At 39.6% G+C, this 18,116-nt stretch overlaps 1 protein-coding gene across 13 annotated transcripts in view; it reads right to left on the minus strand.

Annotated features, from left to right (window-relative positions):
* Positions 1-18,116, minus strand: part of ATP1B4 (ATPase Na+/K+ transporting family member beta 4) — a 42,829-nt gene that overhangs the window by 8,884 nt on the left and 15,829 nt on the right. For 4 of the 13 annotated variants that reach the window (XM_081565038.1, XM_081565035.1, XM_081565045.1 and 1 more), the window contains exons 7-8: positions 15,267-15,362; positions 11,215-14,539 (exon numbers count right to left, since the gene is read on the minus strand). The exons of 5 other annotated variants lie outside the window; for them this stretch is intronic. In XM_081565038.1, the coding sequence (XP_081421164.1) occupies positions 14,378-14,539; positions 15,267-15,362 (258 nt within the window). In that variant the 3' untranslated portion in view covers positions 11,215-14,377. Of the gene's footprint in view, positions 1-11,214; positions 14,540-15,266; positions 15,363-18,116 lie in introns of those variants that run through there. 4 more of the 13 variants (XM_081565039.1, XM_081565036.1, XM_081565041.1 and 1 more) reach the window with 2 other exon arrangements.

The following is an 18,116-nucleotide window of genomic DNA, read 5'->3' on the forward strand; positions in this document are numbered from 1 at the left end:
ATATTTATTCAGTCATTTGTTTATTTATTTTAAAATATCTGTTTATTTATTTGGCTGTGCCAGGTCTTATTTGCAGCATGCGGGATCTTTACTTGTGACATGCAAATTCTTTAGTTGCACCATGTGACCTCTTAGCTGTGGCATGTGGTATCTATTTCCCCAACCAGGGATCGAACCTGGGCCCCCTGCATTGGGAGCACAGAGTCTTAGCCACTGGACCACCAGAGAAGTCCCCAAAGTAAATATTTAAAAGTTAAATTTTCTCTGTAGTAAGAACAAATGAGGATAACTAAAAATGGAGAAAATACCTCATTCACTGAAATGACTTAAATTATAAAATACTTCACAGTAGATTGGTAATGAGGTAATTCCTTTAGGTCCAACTACATTTCCCAGAATTCCCTTTCCTTTATGTTTCCAGCTAGGGTGGGACACAGGAGAGATTATTGTGGGGGACTTCGAGGCCTGAAGGGAAGCAGTAGCCATCTTGTAGCTTGAACACATTATTTTTTTCTGCTGACTGACTTCAGTGGCACAAGACGGCAACTGGGTTTGAAACTGTCCCACCTTCCCCTCAATTCTCCTATAAGTTTTCTGAGTCCTGGGTCAGGTGTGTGAGTTTAGTTTTGTGACAGTGCCTTAGCCTCTACAGGATACACAGTCCATCAGGGTCAGAGGAAACAAGAACTGACATGTTTCAGTTCATCCTTAGGAATGCTAGCTCATGCTTGTGAGGTCCAGTTTGTTTTTGTTCTCTCTCATACTTCATATCTACATCCATCTTGCCTTCCTGACTATCTGCTCTGTGGACTTCAAGTTCCAGCTTCAGATGTGAAGATAGGAGCCTTACAGTGACTTCTTAACTAGTTCTCACAATTGTGTAAGGTAAAATCTCTATAACAAATCCCTTAAAAACTACACACATACACTCACATGCACACTCACATGTGTGCACATGTACACATACACGCAGAGTAGTCCTACTACTTTAACTGAAGCATGACTGAAATACTTTGAAATAAAATTTAACAAAAAAGGAGGTAGATTTTTTCTACCGGCCAAGATGGTATAGTAGAGACTGGATTTACTCTCTTATTACAAAAAGATTACTACATTTTTACAAATGGACACCAGATATGAAATAACGGTTTTCAAGTCACAGGACATTAAATAATGAAGGACAGTGATCCCTGAGAAATGGGAAACAAATGAGGTGATCCCCATGTTTGCTCAGCATACTGTCTGGAGAGTTTCCAGGACACAGCATAAGGAGAGGGAGTCAGGTAGAAACTGAAAAACTCCATGAGTTGAGGAGAGGGAGTGAAGAATCTGGGAGACACTAATGCAGCCAGTATTTGCAAGACAGAGTAAGACTATATACATATATATGTATATGCATATAACTTCAGAGACCTGCAGAGGGTCCTCTCAAGTACTGATGTGTTCACATGTGAAAAAACTACTCAAAGCTAAGGAATTAATCACAAAAAAGGATTAGAACACAAATAGACATGGAAATAGTGCCTGTTCCCTTAAGCCAGACTGGTAATAATCTCACAATTCATGGAACATTGGGTAGAATACTGAGGTTCTGGCTTAGGTGGTGGAGGAAATTTAGACTCAAACTGAACACTGCTCTCAAACCACCTAAAATATCATAAAAGTAAGATCCTAAAGGATTTAACTGTTTCCATGCAATAACTTAAGTGTCTCTGAGGAAAAAGCTTCAATAATTGTAGGATTACAGAAACAACTAGTACTCAACAAGTTAAAATTCTCAATGTTGGTTATCTAATAAAAAATGGCTAGGCATGCAAAGAAGCAAGAAAACTTAAGTCATAATGAGATGAAAAAAAAAATCAACCTATCAAAAGCAGCCCCAAATAACAGAGATGTTGGAATTAGCAGACAAGGGCATTAAAACAGTTGTTATAGTTACTAAAACAGTTATAACTATAACTCTGTATGTTCAAAAGTTGTAAAGACATGTATAATATAAAAAGACAGAAATAAAATCTACGAAATTGAGAACTGTGCAATTTGAAATAAAAATATACTGAATGAGACTAACAATAAATTAGACATTGAAGAAGAAAAAAATAGTAAACTTGAAAATATACCAATGGAGACTATCCAAAATGACACACTCAGAAGAAAAAGCATCCAAAGGAATGAACAAAGCATCACTGAGCTATGGTAAAACTGTTTTTGTGTAACTGGAGTTCTCAAAGGGAGTACAGAAAATGGTTGAAAACTTTCCAAAATTACATGAAAGCTATGAACCCACAGATCCAAGAAGGTCAAAGAACCTCAAGCACACAAAATATTAAAGAACACTACACCAAAGCATATATGATTAAATTGCTCATGAGTGAGAGAGAAAATCTTTTTTTTTCACCCCACTGTGTAGTTCGCAGGAAGGATCTTAGTTCCCTGACCATGGTTTCAACCAGAGTCACAACAGTGAAAGTACTGAGTTGTAACCACTGGACCACTAGGGAATTCCCCGAGAAAATCTTAAAAGCAACCAGAACAAGGCATGTTACATAAAAGGATGATAGTAAATTTCATATCAGAAATTATGTAAGATGACAGAAGAGCAAAACCTTTAAAGTCTTGAAATTAAAAAATGATTGTCAACCTAGAATTTTACCCAGTGAAAATATTGTTAAAAAACAATTTTTACTCAGTAAAAATTAAAGATCTTATTTGCTTTATTCAATGATTCATGAATTGGACAGCATCCCATCTAGTAGAAAGGCATTTCCAGGAACTGTACAAAATGAAAGATTTTTATAGGTAGAAGGGAACAAGAGCAAGGAAATTATGCTAGCAGATTCGTTGTGGCAAGGTCACTTTCCTTTAGGGGATGGCGGGGGTCTATCAGGAAGATTGACTCACTAGTACTGATCAGGTAATTCCTGACTGATTGGTTTAAGATTCCATTTCTGGGAAAGCTGAAACTGTAGTTAAGTCTTGTTTGGTGATGTGAGGCTTAGCATAAGTGACTCCATTTGTGACCTGTTGTATTATTTTTAACAATATCAAGAAAGAAGGTGAAATATTTATTCAGATATACAAAAGCTGAAATAATGCATTACTAGCTGACCCAAACTGTAAGTGTTAAAGGAATTTCTTCAGGCAGAAGGAAAATGATAGATGGAAATGTAGATTTCTACAAAGGAATAAAGAACGCTAGAAATTGTTACAATAAGGAGATATACACACATATATGATTTTTTCTTATTTCAATCCCTAAGATATAATTGACTTAAAATAATATTAACAATCTAGTGTAGATAAAGCAACCCTAAAATAACAATAGAGAGCTAATGCTAATAAAACCAACAAAGGCAAAAGTGAAATAACAAACAATATGCAATTAATCAAAAATAAGCCAAAAAGAGGAGAAAAAAGAATAAATGGGGCAAATACACCATTGAAGTTCTACCCCAGTTAAGTCAGAGGTTCTCAAGAGAATGGATTTAAAACCAAGGCTCAATTATAAGTTGCCTGCAAGAAACACACTTTAAATATAAAAATGCAAATAATTTAAAAGTAAAAGAATGTCGGGAAGGGGAACACATGTAAACCCATGGCTGATTCTTGTCAATGTATGGCAAAAACTATTACAATATTGTAAAGTAATTAGCCCCCAAGTAAAATAAATAAATTTATAAAAAAATAAAAAAAAAATAATCTGGAAAAAAAAAAAAAAAAAGTAAAAGAATGGATTTAGCAATGATTTATTGGATTTGACACCAAAAAATGCAGGCATCAAATTTTTTAAAATATATAAATTGCACTATGTCAAAATTTAAAACATCTTTGCATTAAAGGACACAATCTTTGCATTAAAGGACACATTAAAAACACAGATTGAAAAGGAATCCTCATGGAAAGGGAGAAATATTTATAAATCTGATAAAGGGTTAGTATGCAGAATATATAATGAACTTCTACAACTGAATGATTTAGAAAACCTTATTTAAAATACGGGCAAAGGTAACAAGATGGTGGACTAGGAAGTTACAGGCCCTCCTTTCCCCACAGAGTCACTGAGTTACACTGAGTTAATAATACACAGACCAGAATACCTCTGTGAAAACTCTAGAGACCAGTTGAGAAGCTACAGCAACTAGGCCTTTATAAAACCAAGAGGGATTCCAGTGAAAGAGTAGGAAAATTCATGCATTTTGGTTACTCGTTCGTGTCACTCCCTCTGTGTAGCATAGTACAGAGTAACCAGGAGGAAAACCTCCATACCAGAGCACCTCCCCCCAGAAGGAATAAAAAAGGAACATATGTCCAACATTCTGACTTGTCTGGGACGGCCAGAGGGACTAGTTTCTGTCTTGCCTGATTCAGAACACTGATGGGACCAGCACCACGGTTTGGAAGCCACTGAGAGCAGGTTTGGGCTTCTCAGGTGGAGCTAGTGGTAAAGAACCTGCCTGCAAATGCAGAAGACATAAAAGACGTTGGTTTGATCCCTGGACTGGGAAGATCCCCTGGAGGAGAGCATGGCAACCCACTTAAGTATTCTTGCGCGGAGAATCACATAGACAGAGGAGCCTGGAGGCCAAAGTCCATAGGGTCGCAAAGAGTCGGACACGAACGCATGAAAAGAGAAATATTTAACAAAAAAAAAAAAAGAGAGAGAGATTTGAAAGTCACCGAGAATAAAGAACAGCATGTTAGGACTGTAGTTCTTCAAGCAGACACCAGGGGGAGCAAGAGATCAGAAACGGTTTGAGAGGTTTCAGAGATGCTTGGAGAACATCTTCCCTTGCAAGTAGCTAGCGCTTAAACATTGGGAGAAGTGGTTGTTTTTCAAATGCCCAAAGCCCAGCAAAAAATTACAAGAAACAGAGAAACATGGCCCAATCAACGGAACAAAATAAAACTCTTGGCATCAACCCTAATGAAACACAGATCTATGAGCTGCCTCACATTCATTAACATGGCTACTATCACAAAACGGAAAATAACAAATGATGATAAGGATGTGGAGAAATTGGAACCTTTGTGCACTGTTGAAGGGGCTGTAAAATGGTGCAACTGCTATGGAAAATTATATGGATGTTCCTTTAAAAATTAAAAATAGAACTACCATATGATCCAACAGTCCCACTTCTGGGTGTGTACCCCAAAGAATTGAAAGCAGAGTCTTGAAAAGATATTTGTTCACCCATGTTCATAGGAGCATTATCCATAATGGCCAAAAGGTAGAAACAGCCCAAATATTCATCAGCATATGAATGGGTTAACAAAATGTGGAATATGCGTACAATGGAATATTATTCAGCCTTAAAAAGGGAGGAAATTCTGTCATATGTTACAACATGGATGAACCTTGAGGACATTATGCTAAGTGGAATAAGCCAGCCACATGAAGACAAATACTGTATAATTCCACTTATATGAGGTATCTAAATTCATAGAAACATAAAGTAGAATGTTTGTTAACCAGAGGCTGGGAGGAAGGGGAAAAGAAGAGTTGCTGTTCAATGGGTACAAAGTTTCAGATTTGTAAGATGAAAAAGTTTTGGAAATCTGTTTCACAAAAATGTGAACTCACTGAACAGTACTGGACTCTACACCTAAAAATAGTTAAGATGGCAAATTTTATCTTGTGTGTATTTTTTTTTGGCCACAAAAAATATCCTAAAGGAATAATCAGAAGTGTGCAAAGGGATTTTAGCACAAGGATATTCACTGATATTTAATTTTTAATATCAAGAAAAAATAAATAACAACCTTAATGCACAATTTAGAATTGATTAAATAAATTTTGATGCATCCATACTCTGGATAGTACATAATGCTATTTAGCTATTAAAAGTCATGTTACGAACAAAAAAGTGATACATGTTAAAGCAAATGTAATATTAATAACAATGAAGTGTGGTGTTTATAACATACATAGAAGAAAAATGTATGATAAATAGCACAAAGATGAAATGGAAGTTAATTGTTGTAAAGTTCCTATACTATACATGAATTGGTGTAATATGACTTGAATGTAGAGAGTGATAAATTAAAGATTTCTACAGTGAAACCCTAAAGCAATGTCTAAAAACACACACACAAGAAATAAATGAAACAATAATAGCTAATAAGTCAATAAAGTAGAATCATTTTAAAAACAATTAATTCCAATGGAAGACAGAAAAACAAGAAAGGGAGAACAATAAACATATGGGACCAACAGAAAACAAATGGCAAGGTAGTAGATTTAAATACAACCAAATGAATAATCACATAGTATATAAATGGTCTAAACAACTCAAATGGTAGAGGTTGTCAGTATAAAATATATGATATCTACATAATTAAATATATAATGTTTTTTCTTATTACTGAAATCTCTTTAAAAATAGTTTACTGTTTAAATAAAAATAATAACAATGTGCTGAGCAGCTTATGATATATGAATCAGTAAAATGTAGGATAACAATAACAGAAAGACCCACAGGGGAGAAGTCGAACATATGGTTCTATGGTAAGGCTCACATACAATATGTAAAGTGGTATGATATAACTTAAAGGTAGATTGTGATGTTAAAGATATATACCAGAGGTTCTCAATCAGGGGTGACTTTGACCCCTGGAAGACATTTTGGAATGTCTGGAGACATTTTTGATTTCCGCAACCAAAGCGGGTACTACCGATGTGTGCTGGGTAGAGGCCAGGGATGCTGCCAAACATTCCAAAATGTACAGGATGGTCCCTGAAACAAAGAATTACCTGGACCAAAAAGTCAACAATTTTGAGATCGAGAAAACCTGCTATAAACTCTAAAGCAACCATTGAAATGGAATCTTTCTTGCAGAAACTGACAGGCAGGTCAAAAAATTTACACGGAAATTAAAGGTATGCAGTAAAGTTAAATTTTTTTTTTTTAAAAAGAAGAACAAAGTTGGAAGACTCACACTTCCTGAGTTCACAACTTGCTCCAAAGATTTTGGCAAATCTTGTATTTGATAAAGGTCTAGTATCCAAAATATATAAATAACCCTAACAAATGAAGAGTAGAAAGACAACCAAACTAAAAATGAGCACAGGGTCTAAATAGACATCTCTCCAAAGAAAATATACAAATGGCCAATGAGCACAAGCAAAAAAATGCTCTCTGTCCTTAGTCATTAGGGAAATGCAAATCAAAACCACGATAAGGGGACTTCTCTGGTGGTTCAGTGGCTAAGACTTCAAGCTCCCAGTGCAGGGGGCCCGGGTTCGATTCCTGGTAAGGGAACTAGATCCCACATTCTGCAACTAAGACCCAGAGCAGCCAAATAAATATATATATAAAAAAACATGATAAGATGCCACTGCACTCCCAGTGGGATGGCTATAATAAGAAAAAAACAATAAAAGTGTCAGCAAGGATATAAAGAAGTTGGAACCCTCATACTTTGCTGGTGGGACTGTAAAATGGTGCAACTGCTTTGGAAAACAGTATGACAGTTCCTCAAAAAGTTAAACATAAAATTACCATATGACCCAGAACTTTCTCTTCCTCTATATATAGATGGATAGATAGATAGACAGATAAGTGATACATAGATAGATATTCTCATCCCTATTAAAAGTCACTCTCCATTCCCCTTCCTTCCAGCCCTTGGCAACCACAGATGTATTGTGTCTTTATGGATTTGCCTATTCTGGAAACATCATATAAATGGAATCAAACATGTGACCTTTTGTGCTTGGCTCTTTTAGCATAATGTTTTGAGATTCATCCATGCTGTGGCATGGATCAGTATTTCATTCCTTTTATAGTTGGATAATATTCCACTGTATGGATATGTTATATTTTGTTTATCCATTCATCAGTTGGTGGACATTGGGGTTATTTCCATTATATATTATTCCAACAATATTATGTAGTTTTCAGTGTGTAAGTCTTACACTTGTTTTGTTAACCTTTTCCTAAATATTTTATTCTTTTTTATTCTATTATAAATGGAATTGTTTTGTTAATTTCATTTTTGAATTGTTCACCACTAGTGCAGAGAAAGACAATCAATTTTTTTTGCTGATATTTTATCTTGCAACCTTAGTGAACTTATTCTCTAGCTGTCATAGTCTTTTAATAGATTCCTTGGATTTTCTATATACAAGATGATGTCATCAGTCAGAGGATTGGAGGGGAGGGAAAGGATGTTACCCTCATCCTGCATCTTATTTGTGAACATATTTGTTCTGATGCGAGTCAAATACTTTTATGATTCAAGTTATTAATAACTATTTTATGAAGATTGTGTCATTCTATTCTGAGAAGAAAACGTTTTATGGAAGCCAGACTTTGAATGTAGATTTAAATTATGGAATTCTCTTTGGTAAAGACAAAGTAGAATAAATCAAGATAGCTTCTTTCTCTCTTTCCACCTTGCTTTTTTTCCAAGCCAAAGGTGTTGACAAAATGCCAGAGTAGAGTGAAAGGGCTGTCTTTGGAGACCTTAATGTTAAAATTTTGAAAAGATTTTAGTCTACAAGTATAGGAACAACCATAAGTGGATGTAGGATTTGACAGGACACTGACAAAATGCAGTGGACAGCTCTTCTATCTTCCACTCATGCACCTTTCTTTGGTAAAATCACTTCAGTTTTCCTCAGGAGGATCACCTCTTCCTGACTTTCATTCCAGGCAAGCTGAGTGGTATTGATATCACCCCAAGCTCCAGGGCTGGGCATGTGACTCAAGCCTGGCCAACTAGAGAAGTTTCTCCTTGTGGCCACAGAGGTTGGTTCAGGGATGGACACAGAATCCAATTCAAGCCAAAGAGAGACTCAGAATTTTTATTTGATCAGGGAAGAGAAGCTACCTTTTCAAAGGGAAAGTGAAAGTGTTAAGTTGCTCAGTTGTGCCAGACTCTTTGCAACCCCATGAACTGTATAGCCTGCCAAGCTCCTCTGTCCATGGGATTCTCCAGTCAAGAATACTGGAGTGGGTAGCCATGCCTTTCTCTGGGGGATCTTCCCTACCCAGGGATCGAACCCGGGTCTCCCAAATTGTGGGCAGATTCTTCACCATTTGAGCCACCAGGGAAGCCTTTCAAAGGAAAATTAGCCTTTGAGGACATAGGCCTGATAGTGCTGACAGCCATTGTACATATCTTGATTTGTGGAGCCTGAGAATGAAGCCAATGTGATGGAAAGCAGTATAGAGAGATGGAGAAAGACTGGTTCCTAATGACATAGAGTTCCAAGACTTGGCTCTGCCTGAAACCAAAGTAACCGGGACCTGGACTTTTTAGTTATATGATTCAGTAAATTTCTTTTTATCTTTAAGTCTATTTGAGATTGTTTTTATTCATTTGTTTTGTGACTTACAAGCAAAAGAGTTTTAAATGACATACCGAAGGATACCAGATTAGGAAAGTATGAAGGAGGAAATTGGAAAAGGGAATGAATATTAAGGAACAGAGAAAAGAGTTTCTATCATGGGAAAGCCTGCTGCCTCTGACCCCAAAGCCGTGGAGCAGAGTATGCATGAAGACAAAATGCCCCGGTCACTGGAGTCAGTTCAGTAGATGGTTCTAGCACTCTACCAGGTTCCCAGGAGTCTGTGCTCAGAATCTCAAAATCTTGGTGGCTGTGCTAGATGTTTTGTGTTTGACCCTCCAAAAGTAGTCCCCCCTCCCCTTTCCACCCTGCTTTCTTCCTTGGGAGACTGACCTGTATGGACCACACCAGAGGGTTTACTTGCCCTCTGACTTTTGGTTGGGTTTGGGCAATGGGAATTACCAGCAGGAGATCAGAAGGAGGGAGGAAAATTAAATCAAGGTATTTATTCTCCTGTTTCCCTACCTACTAGGTCACCTTGAGATAGCTTAGTTCTCCAGCAAGGTCACCACTTCTTTCGAGGTGGTCAGCTGTACCCTAGTCAGTCCTTCTGGGTTTTGGGAACCAATTCCTAACCCCGTCCCTTAGGGCCTAGGGAAGGTTAAGAGTTTAGCTTGTACTAGCCTAGGTTATTGTGCTATTCTTTGTGGTTCCCTACATTGACACATTTATAATTAATCTGTTTGTAAATAAATCCTTTACCAATTATTCTATTTTGTCAACATGCTGTCTATTTCTTATTGTAATCCTAACTGATGCTATGGCTAATCAGGGGCCCGCAGAGAAGTATATCTTGAATACAGGGCTGTCAGATTGAGAGCCTACTACATCCTTCTTAAACCTTTTGGATCCCTCTATCAGCTTTTCTTCTTTTCTAGCCTACAACTAAAGAACTGTGTGAAGTAGGCGGGACTGTTCTGCATCCTAGCCCCCCTCACACCCCTCAGTACATACACAGACACCCAAAATTATTTTCTGCCTGGATAAAATCACACTGTAAATCACACTTCTGCATGATTTGGTTAAATTGCTTTATCATGTTTGAAATTAGTAAGGAAAAAGGACTCCAACACAGAACCTAGGTGGGGGAAATACATTGGGATCACAGACCTCCCCCCAGTCAAACCATATCTGCCTAGTAGACCTTAGCCCAGGGCAGCTTACAAAGAAAGAAGGGGTTCCTACTGCAGCCTAGCCTCTGAGTCAAACAAGGGAATGCAAATATTTCTGTCTTTAGCTGCAATTACCACTAGAGATTTGCTCTGGGAGACAGTCTGTGGTCAGATGTGCCCCGAAGTCACTTAACTTGCAGTTTCTCTTTGAATTTCTGTTCCTTTTCCCTGCCTCAAAGTTTCTCGTGACGTTCCTCTTCTATGCAAACAAACAGAATAATTTATACTAGAAACTCAACCTTGATGAAGAAAGGCAGTTTACTCTGACAAAACAGTCTTTCAAGAAACTGGAGCATGAATGATGCAAAAGGAAAAACGCTTAGAAATGGAACAACTTTTAGTTTCAACCTCCTGTGGCTGAATCCCAAGAGTCGGGGGAAAAAAGGTGGGAGGGAGAAGAAAAAAAAAAAAGTCTTAAACTAATAGGCTGTCAGTTGTCAAGTTTTCCACCCACGTGTCTGCCCAATATTCCTGTGGGGAAATCAGTGGTACAGTTTAGAAAGAGGAAATCATACACTCCTTTTTTATTTTAATTTATTGCTGTCAACATCTCCCCAAGACAACATTAATGTTTTCTACATGAAGATTCCCAGCAAACAGATGCCTAAGAAAGGTAACGTTAGAATAATAATTTCAAGGGCTAAGAAGTAAAAAATCCTAAGTCTAGCATGGACAAAAATCATGAAGGCATTTGGAAGTAGTATTTCTTATTGACAATCAAGTAAAACCAAGTGCAGTGCAACAGATGGTATACAAATCAAATCCTGGTACAGCACCATTTAGGGGACTATTTAAATTAATCCACTGGAAGTTTCTTCAATTGTTAGAATCCAGTTTTAATGACTATATTATAATATCCAGTTCTGTATAATAAAGCTATTTTTAAATGTCCTGGCTGACATCCCCAAGTATCCTACTTCTATTCAACATTGCTTTGAAACTGTGGAAATGATGGATTCCATTGAATGAGAAATACTGTATGACAAAAGATTCATAATTCCTTGTCTGTTTTATAGTCAACGTATTTAACAGGATAATGTATTATGTATAATATATAGCACCAGTTGAATTCCTGTGAAATGTTAACTATTCTAACTCAAATTTGACATATGTTTTCAAATGTTTGGGATATCATTCATTGATTTTTAAAAAGATGGTACTTCCTGGTAAGCAGCAGCTCAGAGTAGAAAGAGCACTGGACCTGGAGTCAGATGCAATGCAGGTTGTTTTCACTAAACGCTCTCTAACTTCCTTTCCAGATCTACTGTTCTATTATCTGTTACTACTAAATCTCGAGACTTTGATCATTTGAGGTGATTGTTAAGAGGTTTTCAAGTTGTTATCTTCAAGTTGGTTTCTTTTTAAAGGTGAGTTTTGAAAGTCGAATTTGGTAAGGAAAGGAGTTGAAGGGAGACAGTTTCGTTGTTTTTTGTATTTTCCACAGATCTGCTGTTGTGTGTCTTTGAATCACTTGTTAATAGCAGTCAGCCCCCCTTTACTGTCACTAAGAGTTGGAAAGGTGTGTGGGAAGGAGATTCCAAAGAGCAGCAGCAGTCCTTTCTGCCATAAGCCAAGAGAGAAGCACTACCTGAGAGACCAGATTGCTGTGATATGTTTACATAAGTGGCTCAAATTCCCATGATTAAATACCGTGGACTTTCTTAAGAGAGTTCACTTAAGCAAATGTTGCTTTTGTTCTCATATTTCCTTCTTCCCCAACCCACTTATATTTACAGCTCCACATCAGTGTCTGACAAGTAGAAATCACAAGACTAAAATGTCCAGAATTGATCTCAACATCTTTTTCTCCAATCCTACTTCACTTATGTATTCCCAGTCTTAACTGACAGTATCACCATCCCAGTGGTTCTTGCCAAGGTCAGAACCTTAGTGTCATTCTTGAGTCCTTCTCCCTCACTGCCCATTCCCCAGTCTTGTCCCTCTGCAATGCACCCTTCACAATGTGGCTGCCAAAGTGCTATTTCTGAAAAGTAAGTATGATCGCAAAGTTTCCCTGCATAAAAAGCTTTTGTTTGTTGTTGTTTAGTCACTAAGTCGTGTCCGACTCTTTGTGACCCCATGGACTGTAGCCCGCCAGGCTCCTCTGTCCATGGAATTTTTCAGGCAAGAATACTGGAGGGAGTTGCCATTTCCTTCTCCAGGGGATCTTCCCCACCCAGGGATTGAACCCATGTCTCCTACGTGTCTTCTGCTTAGCGGGTGGATTCTTTACCACTGAGCCACCTGGGAAGCCCATAAAATGCTTTAATGACTCCTTTTCTCCTACTGGGTAAAACTCAAAGGCCTCTTTCAGTACCTGATGCCTTTCTAGCCCAGTCCACTGCCCCTCCCTGCCGTTGCTCTGAGCCCTTTACATTCGAGTTACATGAGCTGCTCACAGTTACCCAAACACACCATGGTCTTTCATGATTGTGACTTTGCATGTGAAATTTCCTCTGCTACTTTCTCAGCTTGAGTTATTTTTCTTCATGTTCCCATAGCATTCCCACATACTAATATTAAAACTCTTGCCACACTATATTGTAGTTACTTCTTTACTTGTTTGTCTTCACTACCAAACTGTCAGTTCCCTGTTTTGGGAGAAGGTAAACACTGTAGAGGAGAGTCTGACTCTGGATATTTCCAGGTGGCCTTTAAGCTTGCTTTGAACCCTGAGACACTATGCTCTTCTCTGACACTCTCTTTTTCTCCTGGTCCCAGCCCTCCCCCTAGTAGAGATAAGCAGTGGAATGGTCATATGGCCAAAGATAAGACAAAGCAGCCTGGCTGATCTACAACCTGGATAAACATCTGCCTCGCACCATTATTTTTTTTTTTTAGAAAATGAAAAGCTGGCTAATGGGACTTGAATATAGGGTGGCCTGGGAGGAGATTTCTGTCTTACCATGTATCAGTTGGGAGACCCTGACTTCAATCCCCAAAAGTGTAGCAGAGGGTGTGAGTGTGGTCAACACATCCATTCCTGAGGTCTCAAAGAACATCACACTGCTGTCAAACAAATAGCCCAAGAAGAATTAGGTGGTGGAGATCATCCTTGTCTTTTCCTCTGCCTGAAGCTGAGACAACCTTTTTGCAGGAACATTTGCCTTTGGATGACTACACCATAAAGCAAGGAATCTAATAACAGCCACATCCATGTGGTAGGTGTTCTCCCCAGTTGCACTGGGCCTCACCTCCCCAAAAGAAGTCACAGGGAAGGTCTATGTTCTGGTCTATCCCAGAACAACATCCAGTTATCAGTGACTTCTGTTCCAGTTGGAGATAACCTAGTTGGTGAAGAAGTATTTAGTTGCCCATGGAAGCCTATTTCACAAGCACCGTTGGATACAGAGTTCCCTGGGCATGGTGGCCCTAGGTGTATTCTAGATTGGTCTGCTTGGTGATTCTCAGGGCAGGACCTTGCCAGGCAGGTTAACAAAAAGGGTTAGTTATCAGCCTGGTTGGAAGGAATCTCACCTCTAAAAACAACACATTTTTAGAAAACACGATGAATTTATAATTGTTACGGAAATTCTCCTTCATGGCTACTGTGAATTTTATCAGATACTATGTTTACACTACAATGAGACTTCTAGCAGCAAGTAAGGGTTTTAGTTGTAAGTGGGGGAAAAGGAAACGAATATCATCTATTTGTCATCAGGAGAGACTACCTTTAAAAATCAAATAGTTCCCACAATGCCATTTTGTACATATGTCAAAGGCAAGGAAAAATGGTCTACTGTCTCAGGTATCCATCTGGCTGTGTCCTGATTGAAGAAAAGAATTCAGGTGCTACCAGGGTAACATGAAATAAAACAGAAACAGAACTGGTGGGAGTGGCCCCCCGAAGTTCTTAGGTTTCTATGTTTAGAGTAAAGATTACCCTACCCACAAAACGATCATTGATGACATCATTTATGATGCCTTTGCCCTTCAGTTGGCACTGCACAGGCACCGCTTGGTTCTTCACTACATCTGTAAAGTGCATTGCCACCAGCGGGGAGGTGTAGTTAACCTGTAGGTGGAAGAAGAATGAATTCTAAGTGGGAGGAGGGGAGGGGGCATGGGGAAGGACTGTAGGATGGATGTGATTGGATGGTCAGTGCAGGATGGAATAACCTCCACAAAGGGAACTGTGTAAATCCCATGATGCCGAGTCACAGGTGGCTGAAGCAACTGAGATGCTCTCTCTGCCCTGGGACTGGGGTAAATGACACATTTCTCTCATAAGTCGGTGTCAGTTGTCTGACTGTCCTCTGGGGAGAACCAGTTCTAACTCAGCACGATATGGTTTTCTGGGTATCAGACCATGAATCAAACCAGAACTAGTATTTATTAAGTCTCCATGCTGGCGCTGAAGCCTTCACTGCCCCAAGACTCCAAGCAGGAGAAACAGGAACCCGATTATTTGGGCATCATTGAGTGCAATGGTAAGTGATTAGTCTGCTCCTGGCTCTGCCACTAATTAGCTGTGTGACCTTGGGCAAGTCACTTCCTCTCTCTGAGCTCTCATTTCTCTAACTGTAAACTGAAGGAGTGAGGCCACACTATGTTTGAGATTCCTTCAGATTTGGCAAAGAGTGGTTGGGATAGGAATTGGTGGAGTGAACTCCTGGTCTGGGCCAGCAGCTGTTCACCCCTTTGCTATTACTACCTGCTGCTCCCTAATTCTCATTGATCCCAGTCTTCCCTGTCTCTAAGCCCCTTCTGACAGCAAAGACTAAAGGGGAGTACAGACTTACATGAGTCAGTTTGCCATAGTAAGGGTAGTAGCGGAGGTCAAAAGAAGCCGACTCTGGGTAGTAATTGATGGATCGGATGTCATTTTCGTCACCTCTCTGTAAGTAGAAGCAAGTATGTATCAGGTGCTGGGTCCCTGAGTTGGAGCCTGAGCTAAAGGGGCCTGAGGCCCAGGTGGAAACACTGTGTGTCCACCTCAGGAAGATCAGGAAAGCAGAGTGAGGCATAGTTCAGGCCAGACTTATTGCCAGAGGAGTGTTTCCAGGGAAAGACTGGGCTTTGGTTTTGCAGTTCAAAGAATTCCGAATAGAAGGCTCAGACCATGGGAGGCTGAAGGTTCTCAGTGTAGCTCCGTGCTAGCTCCTAGGAGACTCAGGCGGAAGGGCTCCAAGGGGCTCCAATGGGCTTGCAGTACCTGGTGTTGCTCTGGCAAGAGGGCCTACCATGCCAGCCCCTCTGCAAAGAATCATACTGGGCCTGGCACCCAGCCCTGGACTCTGGAACCGAGGCAGGTGTAAATTAGAACATGCTCTGTAAATCCCACTCTACAACACCATACACGTGGTGTGCTCAATTCTGGTGGAGGTCAAACCAGATGCACAGGGACACAGCCTGGATGTGGCTCACCTAAACGCGTGTCTCTGACCACATTCTCTGAGGGGCTTCATTACAGGGGGTAGGGTCAGGAGGATAAGCAAAGGGGGAATGATTAAATAAACAAGTCTACCCTCATTTAACTTCTATGCAGAGTACATCATGTGAAACGCCGGGTTGGATAAAGCATAAGCTGGGATCAAGATTGCTGGGAGAAATATCAATAACCTCAGATATGTAGATGACACCACCCTTATGGCAGAAAGCGAAGAAGAACTAAAGAGCCTCTTGATGAACGTGCAAGAGGAGAGTGAAAAAAGTTGGCTTAAAACTCAACATTCAGAAAACTAAGATCATGGCATCCGGTCTCATCACTTCATGGCAAATAGATGGGGAAGCAATGGAAATAGTGAGAGACTTTATTTTCTTGGGCTCCAAAACCACTGCAGATGGTGACTGCAGCCATGAAATTAAAAGACACTTGCTCCTTGGAAGAAAAGCTATGACCAACCTAGACAGCATATTAAAAAGCAGAGACATCACTTTGCTGACAAAGGTCCGTCTAGTCAAAGCTATGGATTTTCTAGTAGTCATGTACAGATGTGAGAGTTGGACCATAAAGAAAGCTGAGCGGCGAAGAATTGATGCTTTTGAATTGTGGTGTTGGAGGAGACTCTTGAGAGTCCCTTGGACTGCAAGGATATCCAACCAGTCCATCCTAAAGGAAATCAATCCTGAATATTCATTGGAAGGACTGATGCTGAAGCTGAAACTCCAATACTTTGGCCAACTGATGTGAAGAACTGACTCATATGAAAAGACCCTGATGCTGGGAAAGATTGAAGGCAGGACTGGAGAAGGGAACGATAGAAGATGAGATGGTTGGATGGCATCACCAACTTGATGGACATGAGCTTGAGTAAGCTCGGGGAGTTGGTGATGGACAGGGAAGTCTGGCATGCTTCACATGGGGTCACAAAGAGTCAGACATGACTGAGCAACTGAACTCAACTGAACTGACCCTTATCATAGTATGTCAGGTAGGACTTTCTGCCCATGCATTAGGTTTGCCCTAGAGAGCCGAGGTCTGGAGGTTAGTAAGAGACAAATAGTGAATCCCTACTAGCAAATCACTCACTCAGGTCATGTGATTACTTCTATCAATATACTATAATGGCTTAGTATAAACTGAACTCTCCTTAATTTATTCTAGTAATTACCTCATCCTGCTTGACTTCCACAAGTGGGTGTGGATTTGACCAGTATTGATTATTATAGAATGTATAATGACTCAATTTTCTTTTTTTTTTTTTTAAAAAAAGACAGTTCTCAGCAAGGTTCAATGTAAGCTGAAAAATGAATGATTTCCACTAGGGAACTCTTAGTTCATTTGAGTCGCTCAGTCATGTCTGACTGTGACCCCATGGACTGCAGCACACCAGGCTTCCCTGTCCATCACCAACTTCTGGAGCTTACTCAAACTCACGGCCATCGAGTTGGTGATGCCATCCAACCATCTCATCTTCTGCCGTCCCCTTCTCCTCCCACCTTCAATCTTTCCCAGCATCAGGGTCTTTTCAAATGAGTCAGCTTTTCCCATCAGGTGGCCAAAGTATTGGAGTTTCAGCTTCAGCATCAGTCCTTCCAATGAATATTCAGGACTGATTTCCTTTAGGATTGACTGGTTTGATCTCCTTAGGGAATTCTAAGCAGGACTCAATCCAATTACTATGCTAGTTTAAGACTGAGTTCATCTTCATGGTTTATTTATATATTCTAAAAAGTAATGAAATTTATTTTTGGTGAATGGTGTGTGGAATCAATTCCACCATTTGTAGTCACACCTCTCATGTGTGTATATTTATACATGCTCACGTATATGTGAACAGAATGAATGTCCTTCCTACCTTGGTCACTGGGCAAGCATGGCCTGACCTTTCAAAGCTCATCTTCAGTGTCATCACCTCCCATGTGGAACTAATCTTTCCTTCTTTTATGTCCCCACTGCATCTGTATTACTTGACTGCCTTGATTTCAGAGACAGATTCATATTTATCTTGGCACCCCCAACACCGAGCAGAGTACCTGATACTTAATAAGTGATTCATAAATTCTTGCTGAATGTGAACTACTGCTGAATAAATGCCACCTTTTGCTGCTTTCTGATCTGCCACCATCAAGACTGGAGTTTTGAGTGGCATTTCTGGTACTGAGAATGGGATTCCCTGGCTTCACTTATTTGTAAGACATCTGCCCAG

The sequence above is a fragment of the Giraffa tippelskirchi genome, chromosome X (assembly GCF_054371585.1).
Source record: "Giraffa tippelskirchi isolate mGirTip1 chromosome X, T2T-mGirTip1v1.2.pri, whole genome shotgun sequence".
NCBI classification, from domain to species: Eukaryota; Metazoa; Chordata; class Mammalia; order Artiodactyla; family Giraffidae; genus Giraffa; species Giraffa tippelskirchi.